Source organism: Engystomops pustulosus, unplaced genomic scaffold, assembly GCF_040894005.1.
Source record: "Engystomops pustulosus unplaced genomic scaffold, aEngPut4.maternal MAT_SCAFFOLD_88, whole genome shotgun sequence".
NCBI classification, from domain to species: domain Eukaryota; kingdom Metazoa; phylum Chordata; class Amphibia; order Anura; family Leptodactylidae; genus Engystomops; species Engystomops pustulosus.
The window spans coordinates 69,249-92,528 of record NW_027284976.1 but is presented as its reverse complement, the minus strand read 5'-3'; the positions used below and the strand labels follow the sequence as shown (position 1 = coordinate 92,528).

The 23,280-nt window shown below is 51.4% G+C and overlaps 1 protein-coding gene across 1 annotated transcript in view; it reads right to left on the bottom strand.

Moving 5' to 3' along the window:
* The window catches only part of LOC140106922 (vang-like protein 1), a 136,883-nt gene that overhangs the window by 80,371 nt on the left and 33,232 nt on the right, over positions 1-23,280 (bottom strand). The window contains exons 2-4 of the mRNA XM_072131560.1: positions 20,320-20,362; positions 14,194-14,302; positions 13,505-14,109 (exon numbers count right to left, since the gene is read on the bottom strand). Of these exons, the coding sequence (XP_071987661.1) occupies positions 13,505-14,109; positions 14,194-14,302; positions 20,320-20,360 (755 nt within the window). The 5' untranslated portion in view covers positions 20,361-20,362. The remainder of the gene's footprint in view (positions 1-13,504; positions 14,110-14,193; positions 14,303-20,319; positions 20,363-23,280) is intronic.

The window sequence follows — 23,280 nt, the reverse complement described above, 5'->3', positions numbered from 1 at the left end:
GCCACAATATGAGGAGGAGATGAGAGGTCAAAATATGAGGGGGAGATGAGAGGTGCCACAATATGAGGAGGAGATGAAGGACCACAATATGAGGAGGAGATGAGAGGCCACAATATGAGGGAGAGATGAGAGGCCACAATATGAGGAGGAGATGAGAGGCCACAATATGAGGGGGAGATGAGAGGTCAAAGTATGAGGGGGAGATGAGAGGTCAAAATATGAGGGGGAGATGAGAGGTGCCACAATATGAGGAGGAGATGAGGGACCACAATATGAGGAGGAGATGAGAGGCCAAAATATGAGGGGGAGATGAGAGGTCACAATATGAGGGGGAGATGAGAGGTCACAATATGAGGATGAGATGAGAGGCCACAATATGAGGAGGAGATGAGAGGCCACAATATGAGGGGGAGATGAGAGGCCACAATATGAGGAGGAGATGAGAGGTCAAAGTATGAGGGGGAGATGAGAGGTGCCACAATATGAGGAGGAGATGGGAGGCCACAATATGAGGGGGAGATGAAAGGACACAATATGAGGAGGAGATGAGAGGCCACAATATGAGGAGGAGATGAGAGGTCACAATATGAGGAGGAGATGAGAGGAGCGCAATATGAGGAGGAGATGAGAGGCCGCAATATGAGGAGGAGATGAGGGACCACAATATGAGGAGGAGAAGAGAGGCGAAAATATGAGGGGGAGATGAGAGGTCACAATATGAGGGGGAGATGAGAGGTCACAATATGAGGATGAGATGAGAGGCCACAATATGAAGGGGGGGATGAGAGGTCACAATATGAGGAGGAGATGAGAGGCCACAATATGAGGGGGAGATGAGAGGCCACAATATGAGGGAGAGATGAGAGGCCACAATATCAGCGGGAGATGAGAGGCCACAATATGAGGATGAGATGAGAGGGGATACAATATGAGGGGGAGATGAGAAGCCACAATATGAGGAAGAGATGAGAGGCCACAATATGAGGAGGAGATGAGGGACCACAATATGAGGGGGAGATGAGAAGTCACAATATGAGGAGAGATGAGAGGCCACAATATGAGAGGGAGATGAGAGGCCACGATATGAGGAGGAGGTGAGAGGCCACAATATGAGGGGGAGATGAGAGGCTACAATATGAGGAGGAGATGAGCGGTCACAATATGAGGGGGGATGAGAGGCCAAAATATGAGAGGGAAATGAGGGACCACAATATGAGGGGGAGATGAGGGACCACAATATGAGGAGCAGATGAGAGGCCACAATATGAGAAGGAGATGAGGGACCACAATATGAGGGGGACATGAGAGGCCACAATATGAGGAGGAGATGAGAGGTCACAATATGAGGGGGGATGAGAGGCCACAATATGAGAGGGAGATGAGGGACCACAATATGAGGGGGAGATGAGGGACCACAATATGAGGAGGAGATGAGAGGCCACAATATGAGAAGGAAATGAGGGACCACAATATGAAGGGGGAGATGAGAGGCCACAATTTGAGGAGGAGATGAGAGGCCACAATATGAGGGGGAGATGAGAGACCACAATATGAGGAGGAGATGAGAGGCCACAACATGAGGGGGAGATGAGAGGCCACAATATGAGGAGGAGATGAGAGGCCACAATATGAGGAGGAGATGAGAGGCCACAATATGAGGGGGAGATGAGAGGCCACAATATGAGGAGGAGATGAGAGGCCACAATATGAGGAGGAGATGAGAGGCCACAATATGAGGAGAAGATGAGAGGCCACAATATGAGGGGGAGATGAGAGGCCACAATATGAGGAGGAGATGAGAGGCCACAATATGAGGAGGAGATGAGAGGCCACAATATGAGGAGGAGATGAGAGGTCACAATATGAGGAGGAGATGAGAGGCCACAATATGAGGAGGAGATGAGAGGCCACAATATGAGGGGGAGATGAGAGGACACAATATGAGGGGGAGATGAGAGGACACAATATGAGGATGAGATGAGAGGGGATACAATATGAGGGGGAGATGAGAAGCCACAATATGAGGAAGAGATGAGAGGCCACAATATGAGGGGGAGATGAGGGACCACAATATGAGGAGCAGATGAGAGGCCACAATATGAGAGGGAGATGAGAGGCCACGATATGAGGAGGAGGTGAGAGGCCACAATATGAGGGGGAGATGAGAGGCTACAATATGAGGAGGAGATGAGCGGTCACAATATGAGGGGGGATGAGAGGCCAAAATATGAGAGGGAAATGAGGGACCACAATATGAGGGGGAGATGAGGGACCACAATATGAGGAGCAGATAAAAGGCCACAATATGAGAAGGAGATGAGGGACCACAATATGAGGGGGACATGAGAGGCCACAATATGAGGAGGAGATGAGAGGTCACAATATGAGGGGGGATGAGAGGCCACAATATGAGAGGGAGATGAGGGACCACAATATGAGGGGGAGATGAGGGACCACAATATGAGGAGGAGATGAGAGGCCACAATATGAGAAGGAGATGAGGGACCACAATATGAAGGGGGAGATGAGAGGCCACAATATGAGGGGGAGATGAGAGACCACAATATGAGGAGGAGATGAGAGGCCACAATATGAGGGGGAGATGAGAGGCCACAATATGAGGAGGAGATGAGAGGCCACAATATGAGGAGGAGATGAGAGGCCACAATATGAGGGGGAGATGAGAGGCCACAATATGAGGAGGAGATGAGAGGCCACAATATGAGGAGGAGATGAAAGGCCACAATATGAGGAGGAGATGAGAGGTCACAATATGAGGAGGAGATGAGAGGCCACAATATGAGGAGGAGATGAGAGGCCACAATATGAGGGGGAGATGAGAGGACACAATATGAGGGGGAGATGAGAGGACACAATATGAGGGGGAGATGAGAGGGGATACAATATGAGAGGGAGATGAGAGGCCACAATATGAGGAGGAGATGAGAGGCCACAATATGAGGAGATGAGAGGCCACGATATGAGGAGGAGATGAGAGGTCACAATATGAGGAGGGGATGAGGGACCACAATATGAGGGGGAGATGAGAGGTCACAATATGAGGAGGAGATGAGTGGTCACAATATGAGGAGGAGATGAGAGGCCACAATATGAGGGGGAGATGAGAGGCCACAATATGAGGGGGAGATGAGAGGCCACAATATGAGGAGGAGATGAGGGACCACAATATGAGAGGGAGATGAGAGGACACAATATGAGGGGGAGATGAGAGGACACAATATGAGGGGGAGATGAGAGGGGATACAATATGAGAGGAGATGAGAGGCCACAATATGAGGAGGAGATGAGAGGCCACAATATGAGGAGGAGAAGAGAGGCCACGATATGAGGAGGAGATGAGAGGTCACAATATGAGGAGGAGATGAGGGACCACAATATGAGAGGGAGATGAGGGACCACAATATGAGGGGGAGATGAGGGACCACAATATGAGGAGGAGATGAGAGGCCACAATATGAGAAGGAGATGAGGGACCACAATATGAGGGGGAGATGAGAGGCCACAATTTGAGGAGGAGATGAGAGGCCACAATATGAGGGGGAGATGAGACACCACAATATGAGGAGGAGATGAGAGGCCACAATATGAGGAGGAGATGAGATGTCACAATATGAAGGGGAGATGAGAGGCCACAATATGAGGAGGAGATGAGAGGCCACAATATGAGGGGGAGATGAGAGGGGCCACAATATGAGGAGGAGATGAGAGACCACAATATGAGGAGGAGATGAGAGGACACAATATGAGGGGGAGATGAGAGGCCACAATATGAGGAGGAGATGAGAGGCTACAATATGAGGAGGAGATGAGAGGCTACAATATGAGGGGGAGATGAGAGGCTACAATATGAGGGGGAGATGAGAGGACACAATATGAGGAGGAGATGAGAGGCCACAATATGAGGGGGGATGAGAGGCCACAATATGAGGAGGAGATGAGAGGTCACAATATGAGGCGGAGATAAGAGGTCACAATATGAGGAGATGATGAGAGGCCACAATATGAGGGGGAGATGAGAGGCCACAATATGAGGGGGAAATGAGAGGCCACAATATGAGGAGGAGATGAGAGGCCACAATATGAGGAGGAGATGAGAGGCCACAATATGAGGAGGAGATGAGAGGTCACAATATGAGGAAGAGATGAGAGGACACAATATGAGGGGGAAATGAGAGGCCACAATATGAGGAGGAGATGAGAGGCCACAATATGAGGGGGAGATGAGAGGCCACAATATGAGGAGGAGATGAGAGGCCACAATATGAGGAGGAGATGAGAGGCCACAATATGAGGGGGAGATGAGAGGCCACAATATGAGGAGGAGATGAGAGGCCACAATATGAGGGGGAGATGAGAGGTCACAATATGAGGGGGAGATGAGAGGCCACAATATGAGGAGGAGATGAGAGGACAAAATATGAGGAGGAGATGAGAGGACACAATATGAGGAGGAGATGAGAAGTCACAATATGAGGAGGAGATGAGAGGCCACAATATGAGGAGGAGATGAGGACTGTAGGGATTAACAAACCCAAACCTTAAATTTGGTACTTGACCTTGTACCTTAATAAACCATCCAACCGTTTGGTACTTGACCCTGTACCTTAATAAACCATCCAACCGTTTGGTACTTGACCTTGTACCTTGATCAACCATCCAACCGTTTGGTACTTGACCTTGTACTTTGAGAAATCATCCAACCGTCTGGTACTTGACCGTGTACCTAGACTAACCACCCATCCGTCTGGTACTTGACCGTGTACCTAGACTAACCACCCAACCGTCTGGTACTTGACCGTGTACCTAGACTAACCACCCAACCGCCTGGTACTTGACCGTGTACCTAGACTAACCACCCAACCGTCTGGTACTTGACCGTGTACCTAGACTGACCACCCAACCGTCTGGTACTTGACCGTGTACCTAGACTAACCACCCATCAACAGACCGGGAAACTAAATGTTTGGGTAATGTGGGAAGGCCACAGCGTTTATTAACAACTAAGATAAATTATTAAATAACGTTATAAATTAAAACATTTCCCAACTTGCTAGGCCCGCTTGGCATCTTCAAAATCTTGAACCAACTTCGCCCGAAATGGCGGCTGCGGCCCTGCAGCCGGCATGTGGGCATCTTCCAGCGCCTTAGGGCCTGTGTAACTTCCGCCACGGAGCAGCCTCCTCCCTCCTACCACCGGCTGCGACCCCCCCACACGGACCAAGGCCATGGCCTTCTCAGCCTGCTCCTGTAGGCCGGCCGAGAAGGAAAATATTCGAAAATATTCACCTCAATGGAATTGAGATGGACCCCGTCGCATAATAAGGGATGGCGGTTATCCCCCGCAGATTCTCATGCCTATACGTCACTCCTCCCAGGGACATCATGTATTGTGATAATCACGACTTCCTTGCTCTCTGTAAAGCAGCTGTGAATAGGATGCCTGACCCATTACCTACTCGAAGACATACCTGCAAAACCCACAAGACTTCCCTCAAGGGACTAGTTATCCGGGGTGGGATGTGCCTTTTTACGCAACCCAGGATTATCCTTTACCGACTAAGTTGCTGCATTTACCCAAAACCAGGGACCGAAACCGCAAAAGCTCGCAACTAGTTATGGAGAGTTTTGGACACTTCCATCTTTCTCTGCACTAAGTCGACCGCCCTGTTAAAGGAGACGTACGTAACCGCCACAACCTCCTATATAGCGTCATTAACCGAGGGACCCTTGGGAAAAGACAGGTGGACGATTAATCTGAACTTTCCGGGCTCCTTTTGGGAAGTAAGCCTGGCGGTTCTATAAGGGGACCGGCCGTCCTACCGGGGAAACCTCATTCCCGACCTTCTCCAGTGCGAATACTGGATTGAACGAAATTAAACTGCCGCATTTAACAAACATTGCGGTGGGCTGGTGGCTAACCTGATGCAGTGGATGGGGTGAGAAGTGCCTTTTGTGCTGCCCAGGATTATCCTTCACTGACATTAACCCCTTAACGCCGAAGCCACTTTTCATCTCCCTGACACGGGCCATTTTTCCAAATCTGCCCTGTGTCACTATAAGTGGTTATAACTGATTTTAAAATATTTTTCTCGTGACACTTTGTACTTCATGTTAGTTGAAAAATTTTGGTGGTATGTTTTGCATTTATTTATGAGAAAATCAGATATTTGGTGAAAATTTGGAAAAATTCTCGATTTTCAAACTTCAAAATGTTCTACTTTTACCATACACAGCCATCACCGCAGAAAACGTAATAACTAACATTCACCGAATGTTTATTTTATTTCTCTGTGGTTTTTTATGCATGCTCTTATTTTTGTAGGATAAAAAACCTGAGGGACCTGCTCTGGTTTCAAGTCACTTTGAGAGGCCTAAATAAAAGTAAAATCCCATAAATTATCCCATTATAGAAACTACACCCCTCAGTGTATGAGAAACAACTTTTATGACGTTTGTTAATCCTTAAATGTTTTACAGGGGTTAAACAAAAATCGGATACATTGTGAAAGTACATATTTTTGGCTAAATTAATGTGTCTTTCAAAATTGCACAAATTCTCAGTGGATAAAATTTCAAAACGCTCCACAAAATTTGATCCCCAATCTCTCCCGCGTATAACAATCCCCCATATGTGGTGGTGACTGTTGTATGGGCACACGCCAGGGCATCGAAGGGGAAGTTGTGCCATTCACAGCAGATTATGCACTGTACTTTTTATTGGCTGTACAACTTTAATGTCATTTATTTATTTAATTTTTATTTTTTGGCAATTTGGACATATAAGGGCTTATTTATTGCAACATGCGATGCACTTTACTAAATAAAAATTATTCAAACTGGGATATGAACCTAGAACCCGCAGTGTCCATAAACAATAATGACACAGTGCTTAAACCAACTGAGCTATAACTTCCGTGCTTCATGTTAGTGGGTCATTAGCTTATTGATGGGATTTTATCAACTCTTGAATGTATGGGGATGAGACTTTATTAACTCTCGAATGTATGGGTGAAAGAAAATTGTCAATTTTGGTTTCCGGACTTAAATTTTATTCACTTAATTCTATTTATTAAAAATTGTTTTGTTTTATTTTATTTTTTTTTTTTTTTTTTTTTTTTTTTATTACTTTTACAGGTAAGCTTGATCAAGCGATCCACTGATCGCTTGTTCAAGCTATTCTACACCTCCCACAATGTAATACAGATGAGATGCTGCGCATGCTCAGTGTGTTACAGCCGGGACGGACCCGGCTCCTGGAAGGAGGATCGCGCAGCCCCGAGCACTGGCAGTCCCTAAATGTGTTACCCTGTCCTGTGTTAGCCAAATTCCCTAAGCCCACAGGTGTATCCTGACTGCCTTCTAATTGTGTGAGTAGTGATCTAATGGACGTGATGACCTCTGTTCTTGTGTGATGACCTCTGTGTTCTTGTGTGATGAGATAATAGGCGTGATGACCTCTGTTCTTGTGTGATGAGATAATAGGTGTGATGACCTCTGTTCTTGTGTGATGAGAATGGACGTGATGACCTCTGTGTTCTTGTGTGAGGAGGTAATGGCCGACCACGAGGGGAGGCCACTGAACTCACCGGATGAAGTCTTCTCTGGTGGAGCTGACGTGTCCTGATGAGAATTCTGTGCTTTGTTCAGATGGTTGGTGATGTTCTGAAGCTGAAGTGATGCGTTGAGGTGGTTTCTTGATGATGACTGAGCTGCGAGGTGGAGCTTGAGAGCCTTGGCTGCCATGACGGGATGACCTCTGGGACTGCGGTGGCTGTAGATGAGTTTCGGATTCCTGGTGAGTTGTTGGATGCTCTGATGTCCGCCTGGAGCGCTTGGTCAGGCGGGGAGGGGAGTCTCTGCGGCGTTGTCGGGAGTCTCGGTGACGGGTGCGGGTGTGTGAGTGCGCCGCCTCGCGGCCACTGGAACCCGGTGACGATGGGCTGTTGTAGTGTCAGCGGCGTCCTCCGTGATGATGATGGCAGCTGCGGTCTGGTGAGAGGAGCTCAGAGCCAGTATCGGCAGCCCACCTGCGGTATGGCCTCTGGGAGTGGCGTTGCTGCTTGTAGTACGAGGATCTGTGGCTCCTGTGTCTGTGGTGCACCGTGGGCATAGAGGTCTCTACCGCATCAAGGGTATGCAGAGAGGACTCGGGCAATAGGAGGGGAGGAGGGAAGGGGAGCTGCCCAGGGATCCAGAGCTGCAGTGTTGGCTGAGCCGGGGGGGGGGGGGGGGGTTGGGCCTGGGGCTGGCTGGGGAGTAGGCCCGGGCATGGGATGGGGCCTGGGGCTGGCTGAGGGGTAGGCCCAAGGCCTGGGATGGGGCCTGGGGCTGGCTGAGGGGTAGGCCCGAGGCCTGGGATGGGGCCTGGGGCTGGCTGAGGGGTAGGCCCGAGGCCTGGGATGGGGCCTGGGGCTGGCTGAGGGGTAGGCCCGAGGCCTGGGATAGGGCCTGGGGCTGGCTGAGGGGTAGGCCCGAGGCCTGGGATGGGGCCTGGGGCTGGCTGAGGGGTAGGCCCGAGGCCTGGGATGGGGCCTGAAGCTGGCTGGGGAGTAGGCCCGAGGCCTGGGAAGGGGCCTGGGGCTGGCTGGGGAGTAGGCCCGAGGCCTGGGATGGGGCCTGGGGCTGGCTGGGGCCGAGGTCTGGTAGCGGGCCCGGGGTTGCATAAGGTATAGGCCCGAGGCCTGGTGGCGTGCCCGGGCCTAGGGCCTAGGCGCCGAGTAGGCCTGAAGCCTACCGCAAAGCGAGAGGGGGTCTGGTGAGTTGCTGTATGGCTGGGGGGAGGCCGGCCCCGCATGAGCAGGGAGCAGGAGGAGGATCGCTGGAGAGGAGGGCGCCCGGGCTTGTGAAAGGCCCGAACCGGAGCGTGGCCGGATGTGAGGGCCGCAGGCTCCGGAGGTAAGGAGAGCGGTGGGGTGGGGGCGGGATTGCGGGCGCCGCGGAGGTGGAGAGGTCGCCTACCGGTCGGGTGCTCGGGAGGCCACGCTGCAGTGCAGGATGCTGCTTAGGCCGCGGCCTGGAGGTGATGTGACGGGTGCTGGGCGCGGGGGTCGGGGGGGGCAGCGCTGGGGAGCGGGGGGGCAGCGCTGGGGAGCGGGGGGGCAGCGCTGGGGAGCGGGGGGGCAGCGCTGGGGAGCAGGCAGCAGCGTTGGGGTGCAGAGCAGGGGAGCGGGCAGCAGCGCTGGGGTGCAGAGCAGGGGAGTGGGCAGCAGCGCTGGGGTGCAGGGCAGGGGAGCAGGCAGCAGCGCTGAGATGAAGGGCAGGGGAGTGGGCAGCAGTGTTGGGGTGCAGGGCAGGGGATGCAAACCACTTACCCCTTGTGGTCTTCACAGCAGGGATCCCAAGAAGATCCTCCAGTGCAGCCAGCGTCCCACGTGGTCCAGGCGACGCCATCTTCTTCTGGCCCGGGCCGCGTTTCCTGGCTGGTGCTGGAGATCCTGGGCTCAGGCGGACAGGAGGCCTCATCTTCCTCACGGGACGTCTTCTATCTTCATCCAGCTGCTCCCGTGGAGGAGGTGAGGAGCACTGGGTGGGTGGTGGTGACAGGGTGGCGGGCCGCCGGGCAGGGGGTGGTGGCTGTACCCTCCAGGGTGGAAGCCACTGCAGCGGGTTTCGATCCAGGGAGATGGGTGTCCTCTTCAGGGACGTCCGCTTCTTGAACCGACCCCGCAGCAGGGCGCTGCAGGAGGGTATCCAGCATGGCTGAACCCTGGTCACTTGCTGGATTACTTGTTCTTCTAGGGAAGCCATGCTGGGTATTTGCAGAGGTGTCTCTGACTTCTCGCCTCTTCGGTCCAGGGGGCAGAAGGAAAGAGGCCCCCCCACGTGCTCTCGGACTTTATAAAACCACCGGGCGGGTCCTTACCCGCCCCCAAACACCACCTCCTGTGACCTCACACAGGAGGAGTAAAGGGGCAAGCCCCACCAGCCTACTAGAAGGCTTGAAACCACCCCCTACAGTCCTCAGCCCCTTCGCTATTTGCTTTGGGGCTTGCTAAGGCCACAACATGAGGGGGAGATGAGAGGACACAATATGAGGAGGAGATGAGAGGACACAATATGAGGAGGAGATGAGAGGCCACAATATGAGGAGGAGATGAGAGGTGGTCACAATATGAGGGGGAGATGAGAGGTGCCACAATATGCGGAGGAGATGAGAGGTCACAATATGCGGAGGAGATGAGAGGTTATACAATATGAGGAGGAGATGAGAGGTGCCACAATATGAGGAGGAGATGAGAGGCCACAATATGAGGAGGAGATGAGAGGACACAATATGAGGGGGAGATGAGAGGACACAATATGAGGAGGAGATGAGAGGTGGTCACAATATGAGGAGGAGATGAGAGGACACAATATGAGGAGGAGATGAGAAGTCACAATATGAGGAGGAGATGAGAGGCCACAATATGCGGAGGAGATGAGAGGCCACAATATGCGGAGGAGATGAGAGTCCACAATATGAGGGGGAGATGAGAGGTCACAATATGAGGAGGAGATGAGAGGCCACAATATGAAGGGGAAATGAGAGGCCAAAATATGAGGAGGAGATGAGAGGCCACAATATGAGGAGGAGATGAGAGGCCACAATTTGAGTGGGAGATGAGAGTACACAATATGAGGAGGAGATGAGAGGCCACAATATGAGGAGGAGATGAGAGGACACAATATGAGGAGGAGATGAGAGGCCACAATATGAGGAGGAGATGAGAGGACACAACATGAGGAGGAGATGAGAAGTCACAATATGAGGAGGAGATGAGAGGTCACAATATGAGGAGGAGATGAGAGGTCACAATATGAGGGGGAGATGAGAGGCCACAATATGAGGAGGAGATGAGAGGCCACAATATGAAGAGGAGATGAGAGGCCACAATATGAGGAGGAGATGAGAGACCACAATATGAGGAGGAGATGAGAGGCCACAATATGAGGGGGAGATGAGAGGCCACAATATGAGGAGGAGATGAGAGGACACAATATGAGGAGGAGATGAGAGGCCACAATATGAGGAGGAGATGAGAGGCCACAATATGAGGAGGAGATGAGAGGCCACAATATGAGGAGGAGATGAGAGGACACAATATGAGGAGGAGATGAGAGGCCACAATATAAGGAGGAGATGAGAGGCCACAATATGAGGAGGAGATGAGAGGCCACAACATGAGGGGGAGATGAGAGGACACAATATGAGGAGGAGATGAGAGGTGGTCACAATATGAGGAGGAGATGAGAGGACACAATATGAGGAGGAGATGAGAGTACACAATATGAGGGGGAGATGAGAGGCCACAATATGAGGGGGACATGAGAGGCCACAATATGAGGGGGAGATGAGAGGCCACAATATGAGGGGGAGATGAGAGGTCACAATATGAGGAGGAGATGAGAGGTCACAATATGAGGAGGAGATGAGAGGTCACAATATGAGGGGGACATGAGAGGCCACAATATGAGGGGGAGATGAGAGATCACAATATGAGGAGGAGATGAGTGGCCACAATATGAGGGGGAAATGAGAGGCCACAATATGAGGGGGAGATGAGAGGCCACAATATGAGGGGGACATGAGAGGCCACAATATGAGGGGGAGATGAGAGATCACAATATGAGGAGGAGATGAGTGGCCACAATATGAGGGGGAGATGAGAGGACACAATATGAGGAGGAGATGAGAGGCCACAATATGAGGAGGAGATGAGAGTACACAATATGAGGGGGAGATGAGAGGACACAATATGAGGAGGAGATGAGAGGCCACAATATGAGGAGGAGATGAGAGGATACAATATGAGGAGGAGATGAGAGGCCACAATATGAGGAGGAGATGAGAGTCCACAATATGAGTGGGAGATGAGAGGTCACAATATGAGGAGGAGATGAGAGGACACAATATGAGGGGGAGATGAGAGGACACAATATGAGGAGGAGATGAGAGGTCACAATATTAGGGGGACATGAGAGGTCACAATATGAGGGGGGGGGATGAGAGGTCACAATATGAGGGGGAGATGAGAGGCCACAATATGAGGAGGAGATGAGAGGCCACAATATGAGGGGGAGATGAGAGGCCACAATATGAGGGGGAGATGAGAGTCCACAATATGAGGGGGAGATGAGAGGTCACAATATGAGGGGGAGATGAGAGGACACAATATGAGGAGGAGATGAGAGGCCACAATATGAGGAGGAGATGAGAGGCCACAATATGAGGAGGAGATGAGAGGTCACAATATGAGGGGGAGATTAGAGGCCACAATATGAGGAGGAGATGAGAGGCCACAATATGAGGGGGAGATGAGAGGCCACAATATGAGGAGGAGATGAGAGGTTACAATATGAGGGGGAGATGAGAGGGGCCACAATATGAGGAGGAGATGAGGGACCACAATATGAGGTGGAGATGAGAGGGGCCACAATATGAGGGGGAGATGAGAGGCCACAATATGAGGGGGAGATGAGAGGCCACAATATGAGGGGGAGATGAGAGGTTACAATATGAGGGGGAGATGAGAGGTCACAATATGAGGGGGAGATGAGAGGCCACAATATGAGGGGGAGATGAGAGGCCACAATATGAGGAGGAGATGAGAGGTCACAATATGAGGAGGAGATGAGAGGCCACAATATGAGGGGGAGATGAGAGGCCACAATATGAGGAGGAGATGAGAGGTCACAATATGAGGAGGAGATGAGAGGGGCCACAATATGAGGAGGAGATGAGGGACCACAATATGAGGTGGAGATGAGAGGGGCCACAATATGAGGAGGAGATGAGGGACCACAATATGAGGAGGAGATGAGGGGCCACAATATGAGGGGGAGATGAGAGGCCACAATATGAGGAGGAGATGAGGGACCACAATATGAGGAGGAGATGAGGGACCACAATATGAGGACGAGATGAGAGGGGATACAATATGAGGAGGAGATGATAGGGGATACAATATGAGGAGGAGATGAGAGGAGCCACAATATGAGGAGGAGATGAGGGACCGCAATATGAGGAGGAGATGAGGGACCACAATATGAAGAGGAGATGAAAGGGGATACAATATGAAGGGGAAGATGAGAGGGGCCACAATATAGGTCACAATATGAGGGGGGACAATATGAGGGGGCACAATATGATCGGGGACAATTGGGGCCACATTATGAGGGGATAGAACTGCAATTTAATGTGGGAGGGGTTTAGAGGCTACAGTAAGAGTTGGGGAAGGAATTTGAACCACAATGTTAGAAGGAGGAAAGGGGCCACAATACAATAGGGCTTAAATAAAAGGGATCACGACGTGAGTGCCCAAAAGTAATGGAGGCATTATATGTGAGGGGTATTACAAGTGGGGGCACAGAAATGGGGATAAAATTAACATCACATGTTGAGGAGTTGCATTAGGGGGTATAGCAGAGCATACTTTTTTTGGCGCCCTGTGCATGCCACATCCCTATGGAATGGAACAAATGTGGTCGATGTTCTTGTACTCACCTGAGTCTCCCTATCGTGTAGCACCGAGACTCTCCATCAGCGCTTCGCACTACTCGGAGGATGTAGAAGGCCTGCAGATGTCTGAGCTCCAGCAGGATGACAGCCAGGTAATGGATGAAGATGAACGTGTCCACTAGAGAGGCCGTGTACTGGACCACGCCCAAGAGGTTCCTTTCCTGTTGCCCCAGGATCCGCACCACATAGAACAGCCAGTAGGAGAGCAGCAAGAGTCCAAGGAGCAGAAGAAGGAGGGCGCGGAACTCCACCAGACGCGGCAGGACACACCGAGGCCTCCGGAAGAAGACAGCCCAAGACCCCAGCATGAGGAAGAGCAGCTTAAAAGCCACTGAGATGTAAAGCCCCTCGCAGATAACCCCACATGGCTCCAACGTTGACCCCCAAAGCACCTGGGGCAACATGAGGAACAGTGGTGGAGTAAGGACTGTGAGGACACACAGGACACAGAGTATATAGAAGCCCAGCAAAGTCCACCCAGTGGGCCTACTGGCCTTGGGGTCTGGAGACCCCCGTCTGGGAACCAACTCCTCCAGGGAGGCACTGCGCTCAGAAGTCACTGCTGTTGTTGTCTCACCCCAATTATCATCCTAAAGAAGGGTGAGAAGAAGATAGACAGGTAGATAGATGAAAGCAGATAGGATAACTTGGGGACTTGCATATCTATATCCCACCTGCCCATCATCCTCTTCCTCGCCTCTTCTAGAGTCCCCTGCAGGCAGCTGGCAGTCACTTGTTGGTTCTTCAATCGTGACTGACTTGTGTCCTTCACTATTTCTTTCTCTATAAATAAATGATATTTTCTATTACACTTTGCATCCATTAGGTGGTAGCAAGGATTCAATAGATAGATGGTCGAATAAGTGGAGGCATGAAGAGATGGATGGCACATCTGACACCTGGCATTGAAGCTGTGTGATGGGATTATACCATTGTGTCTATCAGCTTCAGAGCCTCACACAGCAGTGAAGAGGGAAGGAGGAGGACACAACAGAAGCGGAGACAAGAGTAGAGGACAGAAGTGGAGACGAGAGGAGACAACAGAAGCGGAGACAAGAGGAGAGGACAGAAAAGGAGACGAGAGGATATGACAGAAGCAGAGACGAGAGGAGACGACAGAAGTGGAGACAAGAGGAGATGGCAGAAGCAGAGACAAGAGGAGACAACAGAAGTGGAGACGAGAGGAGATGACAGAAGTAAAGACGAGAGGAGACGACAGAAGCGGAGACGAGAGGACACGACAGAAATAAAGACGAGAGAACACGACAGAAGTAAAGACGAGAGGAGACGACAGAAGTGGAGACGAGAGGACACGACAGAAATAAAGACGAGAGGACACGACAGAAATAAAGACGAGAGGACACGACAGAAGTGGAGACGAGAGGACACGACAGAAATAAAGACGAGAGGACACGACAGAAGTAAAGACGAGAGGACACGACAGAAGTGGAGACGAGAGGACACGACAGAAGTAAAGACGAGAGGAGACGACAGAAGTGGAGACGAGAGGAGACGACAGAAGTGGAGACGAGAGGACACGACAGAAATAAAGACGAGAGGACACGACAGAAGTGGAGACGAGAGGACACGACAGAAATAAAGACGAGAGAACACGACAGAAGTAAAGACGAGAGGAGACGACAGAAGTGGAGACGAGAGGACACGACAGAAATAAAGACGAGAGGACACGACAGAAATAAAGACGAGAGGACACGACAGAAGTGGAGACGAGAGGACACGACAGAAATAAAGACGAGAGGACACGACAGAAGTAAAGACGAGAGGACACGACAGAAGTGGAGACGAGAGGACACGACAGAAATAAAGACGAGAGGAGACGACAGAAGTGGAGACGAGAGGACACGACAGAAGTAAAGACGAGAGGAGAGGACAGAAGCAGAGACGAGAGGACACGACAGAAATAAAGACGAGAGGACACGACAGAAGTGGAGACGAGAGGACACGACAGTAATAAAGACGAGAGGACACGACAGAAGTGGAGACGAGAGGACACGACAGAAATAAAGACGAGAGGACACGACAGAAGTAAAGACGAGAGGAGACGACAGAAGTGGAGACAAGAGGAGACGACAGAAGCAGAGACGAGAGGAGAGGACAGAAGCAGAGACAATAGGAGACAACAGAAGTAAAGACGAGAGGAGACGACAGAAGCAGAGACAAGAGGAGACGACAGAAGCAGAGACAATAGGAGACAACAGAAGTAAAGACGAGAGGAGACGACAGAAGCAGAGACAAGAGGACCTGACAGAAATGGAGACAAGAGGAGATGACAGAAGTGGAGATGAGAGGAGACAACAGAAGTAAAGACGTGAGGAGACAACAGAAGCAGAGACAAGAGGACCTGACAGAAGAGGAGACAAGAGGAGATGACAGAAGTGGAGACGAGAGGAGACGACAGAAGCGGAGACAAGAGGAGACAACAGAAGTAAAGACGAGAGGAGACGACAGAAGCAGAGACAAGAGGACCTGACAGAAATGGAGACAAGAGGAGATGACAGAAGTGGAGATGAGAGGAGACGACAGAAGCAGAGACGAGAGGAGACAACAGAAGTAAAGACGAGAGGAGACAACAGAAGCAGAGACAAGAGGACACGACAGAAGCGGAGACAAGAGGACCTGACAGAAGAGGAGACAAGAGGAGAGGACAGAAGTGGAGATGAGAGGAGACAACAGAAGCAGAGACGAGAGGAGACAACAGAAGCGGAGACGAGAGGAGACAACAGAAGTAAAGACAAGAGGAGACGACAGAAGCAGAGACGAGAGGAGACAACAGAAGTAAAGACGAGAGGAGACGACAGAAGCACAGAGGAGACAACAGAAGCAGAGACGAGAGGAGACGACAGAAGCGGAGACAAGAGGAGAGGACAGAAGTGGAGACGAGAGGAGAGGACAGAAGCAGAGACGAGAGGACACGACAGAAATAAAGACGAGAGGACACGACAGAAGTGGAGACGAGAGGACACGACAGAAATAAAGACGAGAGGACACGACAGAAGTAAAGACGAGAGGACACGACAGAAGTAAAGACGAGAGGAGAGGACAGAAATAAAGACGAGAGGACACGACAGAAGTGGAGACGAGAGGACACGACAGAAATAAAGACGAGAGGACACGACAGAAGTAAAGACGAGAGGAGACGACAGAAGTGGAGACGAGAGGACACGACAGAAATAAAGACGAGAGGACACGACAGAAGTAAAGACGAGAGGAGACGACAGAAGTGGAGACAAGAGGAGACGACAGAAGCAGAGACGAGAGGAGAGGACAGAAGCAGAGACAATAGGAGACAACAGAAGTAAAGACGAGAGGAGACGACAGAAGCAGAGACAATAGGAGACAACAGAAGTAAAGACGAGAGGAGAGGACAGAAGCAGAGACAATAGGAGACAACAGAAGTAAAGACGAGAGGAGACGACAGAAGCAGAGACAAGAGGAGACGACAGAAGCAGAGACGAGAGGAGAGGACAGAAGCAGAGACAATAGGAGACAACAGAAGTAAAGACGAGAGGAGACGACAGAAGCAGAGACGAGAGGAGAGAACAGAAGCAGAGACAATAGGAGACAACAGAAGTAAAGACGATAGGAGACGACAGAAGCAGAGACAAGAGGACCTGACAGAAATGGAGACAAGAGGAGATGACAGAAGTGGAGATGAGAGGAGACGACAGAAGCGGAGACGAGAGGAGACAACAGAAGTAAAGACGTGAGGAGACAACAGAAGCAGAGACAAGAGGACCTGACAGAAGAGGAGACAAGAGGAGATGACAGAAGTGGAGACGAGAGGAGACGACAGGAGCGGAGAAAAGAGGACCTGACAGAAGAGGAGACAAGAGGAGACGACAGAAGTGGAGACAATAGGAGACAACAGAAGTAAAGACGAGAGGAGACGACAGAAGCACAGAGGAGACAACAGAAGCAGAGACGAGAGGAGAAAACAGAAGCGGAGACAAGAGGAGACGACAGAAGTGGAGACGAGAGGAGAGGCCAGAAGCAGAGACGAGAGGACACGACAGAAGTGGAGACGAGAGGACACGACAGAAATAAAGACGAGAGGACACGACAGAAGTAAAGACGAGAGGAGAGGACAGAAGTGGAGACGAGAGGACACGACAGAAATAAAGACGAGAGGACACGACAGAAGTGGAGACGAGAGGACACGACAGAAATAAAGACGAGAGGACACGACAGAAGTAAAGACGAGAGGAGAGGACAGAAGTGGAGACGAGAGGACACGACAGAAATAAAGACGAGAGGAGACGACAGAAGTGGAGACGAGAGGACACGACAGAAGTAAAGACGACAGGAGACAACAGAAGTGGAGACGAGAGGACACGACAGAAATAAAGACGAGAGGAGACAACAGAAGTGGAGACGAGAGGACACGACAGAAATAAAGACGAGAGGACACGACAGAAGTAAAGACGAGAGGAGACGACAGAAGTAAAGACGAGAGGAGACGACAGAAGTGGAGACGAGAGGACACGACAGAAATAAAGACGAGAGGACACGACAGAAGTAAAGACGAGAGGACACGACAGAAATAAAGACGAGAGGAGACGACAGAAGTGGAGACGAGAGGACACGACAGAAATAAAGACGAGAGGACACGACAGAAGTAAAGATGAGAGGAGATGACAGAAGTGGAGACAAGAGGAGACGACAGAAACAGAGACGAGAGGAGAGGACAGAAGCAGAGACAATAGGAGACAACAGAAGTAAAGACGAGAGGAGACGACAGAAGCAGAGACAAGAGGAGACGACAGAAGCAGAGACGAGAGGAGAGGACAGAAGCAGAGACAATAGGAGACAACAGAAGTAAAGACGAGAGGAGACGACAGAAGCAGAGACGAGAGGAGAGGACAGAAGCAGAGACAATAGGAGACAACAGAAGTAAAGACGAGAGGAGACGACAGAAGCAGAGACAAGAGGACCTGACAGAAATGGAGACAAGAGGAGATGACAGAAGTGGAGATGAGAGGAGACGACAGAAGCGGAGACGAGAGGAGACAACAGAAGTAAAGACGTGAGGAGACAACAGAAGCAGAGACAAGAGGACCTGACAGAAGAGGAGACAAGAGGACCTGACAGAAGAGGAGACAAGAGGAGACGACAGAAGCGGAGACAATAGGAGACAACAGAAGTAAAGACAAGAGGAGACGACAGAAGCAGAGACAAGAGGACCTGACAGAAATGGAGACAAGAGGAGATGACAGAAGTGGAGATGAGAGGAGACGACAGAAGTAAAGATGTGAGGAGACAACAGAAGCAGAGACAAGAGGACCTGACAGAAGAGGAGACAAGAGGAGATGACAGAAGTGGAGATGAGAGGAGACGACAGAAGCGGAGACGAGAGGAGACAACAGAAGCAGAGACGAGAGGAGACAACAGAAGCGGAGACAAGAGGACCTGACAGAAGAGGAGACAAGAGGAGATGACAGAAGTGGAGACAAGAGGAGACGACAGAAGCGGAGACAAGAGGACCTGACAGAAGAGGAGACAAGAGGAGATGACAGAAGTGGAGACGAGAGGAGACAACAGAAGTAAAGACGAGAGGAGACAACAGAAGCAGAGACGAGAAGAGACAACAGAAGTAAAGACGAGAGGAGACGACAGAAGCAGAGAGGAGACAACAGAAGCAGAGACGAGAGGAGACGACAGAAGCGGAGACAAGAGGAGACGACAGAAGCGGAGACAAGAGGAGATGACAGAAGTGGAGACGAGAAGAGATGACAAAAGCGGAGATGAGAGGAGACAACAGAAGTGGAGACAAGAGGAGACAACAGAAGTGGAGACGAGAGGACACGACAGAAGCGGAAACAAGAGGAGAGGACAGAAGTGGAGACGAGAAGAGAGGACAGAAGTGGAGACGAGAGGAGATGACAGAAGTGGAGACGAGAGGAGACGACAGAAGCGGAAACAAGAGGAGAGGACAGAAGTGGAGACGAGAAGAGAGGACAGAAGTGGAGACGAGAGGAGATGACAGAAGTGGAGACGAGAGGACACGACAGAAGCGGAAACAAGAGGAGAGGACAGAAATGGAGACGAGAAGAGAGGACAGAAGTGGAGACGAGAGGAGATGACAGAAGTGGAGACGAGAGGAGATGACAGAAGTGGAGACGAGAAGAGAGGACAGAAGTGGAGACGAGAGGAGATGACAGAAGTGGAGACGAGAGGAGATGACAGAAGCAGAGATGAGAGGAGACAACAGAAGTGGAGACAAGAGGAGACAACAGAAGTGGAGACGAGAAGAGAGGAGAGAAGCGGAGACGAGAAGAGAGGACAGAAGCAGAGACGAGAGGAGAAAACAGAAGTGGAGATGAGAGGAGACGGTAGAAGTAAAGACGAGAGGAGACGACAGAAGTGGAGACGAGAGGACACGGCAGAAGTAAAGACGAGAGGACACGACAGAAGCGAAGACGAGAGGAGATGACAGAAGTAGAGACTAGAGGAGACAACAGAAGCAGAGACGAGAGGAGACAACAGAAGTAAAGACAAGAAGAGATTACAGAAATGGAGACCAAAGGGGATGACAGAAGTGAAGACAAGAGGAAACGACAGAAGAAAGACGAGAAGAGGCGACAAAAGCAGAGAAGAGAGGAGATGACAGAAGAAGAGACAACAGAAGCGGAAACGTGAGGAAACGACTGAAGAGAAGATGAGACGACAGAAGCAGAGACGAGAGCTGTCAGGATTGAGACATCTCCCATTAGTGTATATGTTTGATGTGAGCAGAGAGATAGAGGGAGGGAGATCAGGTTAGGGACAGACATATGGCCCACCTCTCACATCCGTATCTCTCATCTGTCTGTCCAGATTCCATCCCTATGGGAGATAACACAAGGCAGCATCTGAGCAGGGAAAATTGAAAAATATCTAGAACATTCTATATGAAAAGCGATGGGGCAGTATTGGAGCTGTAGCAGAACATGGAAAAGAGCCAGGACTGGTTCTGGATCTCGATTGAATATTAACAAAGAAGATTTCAGACATTAGCACATGGTTCTGTGAGACTTCGACCTGCCCCATGCAGAGCTGTGTATGACACCAGTCTATAACACAGTGGCCATGGGGGCCAAAGGTTTAATAAGGTCTCAGGAAAGAGAGGAGGCATAGGACAGACAACCCACAGAGGAGCTTCAGGAGAAACAAATTCTGATGAGGGCAGTAAAATCAAAGACTGGTCAGGGCACCCATGCTGACCCCTCACAAAGGACATGGCAGCCCATGCTGACCCCTGACCACTGCTGGCTATGATAGAAAGGTGTCAGGACACACAGGACATGGCAGCTCGCTGTGTATGGGGGTGTAGTCACGGAGGGGTCAGAGCTCCCATGCTGACCCCTGACCACTGCTGGCTATGATAGAAAGGTGTCAGGACACAGGACATGGCAGCTCGCTGTGTATGGGGGGTGTAGTCACAGAGAGGTCAGAGCGCCCATGCTGACCCCTGACCACTGCTGGCTATGATAGAAAGGTGTCAGGACACACAGGACATGGCAGCTCGCTGTGTATGGGGGGGTGTAGTCACAGAGAGGTCAGAGCGCCCATGCTGACCCCTGACCACTGCTGGCTATGATAGAAAGGTGTCAGGACACAGGACATGGCAGCTCGCTGTGTATGGGGGATGTAGTCACAGAGAGGTCAGAGCACCCATGCTGACCCCTGACCACTGCTGGCTATGATAGAAAGGTGTCAGGACACAGGACATGGCAGCTCGCTGTGTATGGGGGTGTAGTCACAGAGGGGTCAGAGCGCCCATGCTGACCCCTGACCACTGCTGGCTATGATAGAAAGGTGTCAGGACACACAGGACATGGCAGCTCGCTGTGTATGGAGGGTGTAGTCACAGAGGGGTCAGAGCGCCCATGCTGACCCCTGACCACTGCTGGCTATGATATAAAGGTGTCAGGACACACAGGACATGGCAGCTCGCTGTGTATGGAGGGTGTAGTCACAGAGGGGTCAGAGCGCCCATGCTGACCCCTGACCACTGCTGGCTATGATAGAAAGGTGTCAGGACACACAGGACATGGCAGCTCGCTGTGTATGGGGGGTGTAGTCACAGAGGGGTCAGAGCGCCCATGCTGACCCCTGACCACTGCTGGCTATGATAGAAAGGTGTCAGGACACACAGGACATGGCAGCTCGCTGTGTATGGGGGTGTAGTCACAGAGAGGTCAGAGCCCCCATGCTGACCCCTGACCACTGCTGGCTATGATAGAAAGGTGTCAGGACACACAGGACATGGCAGCTCGCTGTGTATTGGGGGTGTAGTCACAGAGGGGTCAGAGCGCCCATGCTGACCCCTGACCACTGCTGGCTATGATAGAAAGGTGTCAGGACACACAGGACATGGCAGCTCGCTGTGTATGGGGGGTGTAGTCACAGAGGGGTCAGAGCGCCCATGCTGACCCCTGACCACTGCTGGCTATGATAGAAAGGTGTCAGGACACAGGACATGGCAGCTCGCTGTGTATGGGGGGTGTAGTCACAGAGAGGTCAGAGCGCCCATGCTGACCCCTGACCACTGCTGGCTATGATAGAAAGGTGTCAGGACACACAGGACATGGCAGCTCGCTGTGTATGGGGGGTGTAGTCACAGAGGGGTCAGAGCGCCCATGCTGACCCCTGACCACTGCTGGCTATGATAGAAAGGTGTCAGGACACACAGGACATGTCAGCTCCCTGTGTATGAGGGGTGTAGTCACAGAGGGGTCAGAGCGCAAATGCTGACCCCTGACCACTGCTGGCTATGATAGAAAGGTGTCAGGACACACAGGACATGGCAGCTCGCTGTGTATGGGGGGTGTAGTCACAGAGTGGTCAGAGCACCCATGCTGACCCCTGACCACTGCTGGCTATGATAGAAAGGTGTCAGGACACAGGACATGGCAGCTCGCTGTGTATGGGGGGGTGTAGTCACAGAGGGGTCAGAGCGCCCATGCTGACCCCTGACCACTGCTGGCTATGATAGAAAGGTGTCAGGACACACAGGACATGGCAGCTCGCTGTGTATGGGGGTTGTAGTCACAGAGGGGTCAGAGCGCCCATGCTGACCCCTGACCACTGCTGGCTATGATAGAAAGGTGTCAGGACACACAGGACATGGCAGCTCGCTGTGTATGGGGGGTGTAGTCACAGAGAGGTCACAGCGCCCATGCTGACCCCTGACCACTGCTGGCTATGATAGAAAGGTGTCAGGACACACAGGACATGGCAGCTCGCTGTGTATGGGGGTGTAGTCACAGAGGGGTCAGAGCACCCATGCTGACCCCTGACCACTGCTGGCTATGATAGAAAGGTGTCAGGACACACAGGACATGGCAGCTCCCTGTGTATGGGGGGTGTAGTCACAGAGGGGTCAGAGCGCCCATGCTGACCCCTGACCACTGCTGGCTATGATAGAAAGGTGTCAGGACACACAGGACATGGCAGCTCCCTGTGTATGGGGGGTGTAGTCACAGAGGGGTCAGAGCGCCAATGCTGACCCCTGACCACTGCTGGCTATGATAGAAAGGTGTCAGGACACACAGGACATGGCAGCTCGCTGTGTATGAGGGGTGTAGTCACAGAGGGGTCAGAGCACCCATACTGACCCCTGACCACTGCTGGCTATGATAGAAAGGTGTCAGGACACACAGGACATGGCAGCTCGCTGTGTATGGGGGGTGTAGTCACAGAGGGGTCAGAGCGCCCATGCTGACCCCTGACCACTGCTGGCTATGATAGAAAGGTGTCAG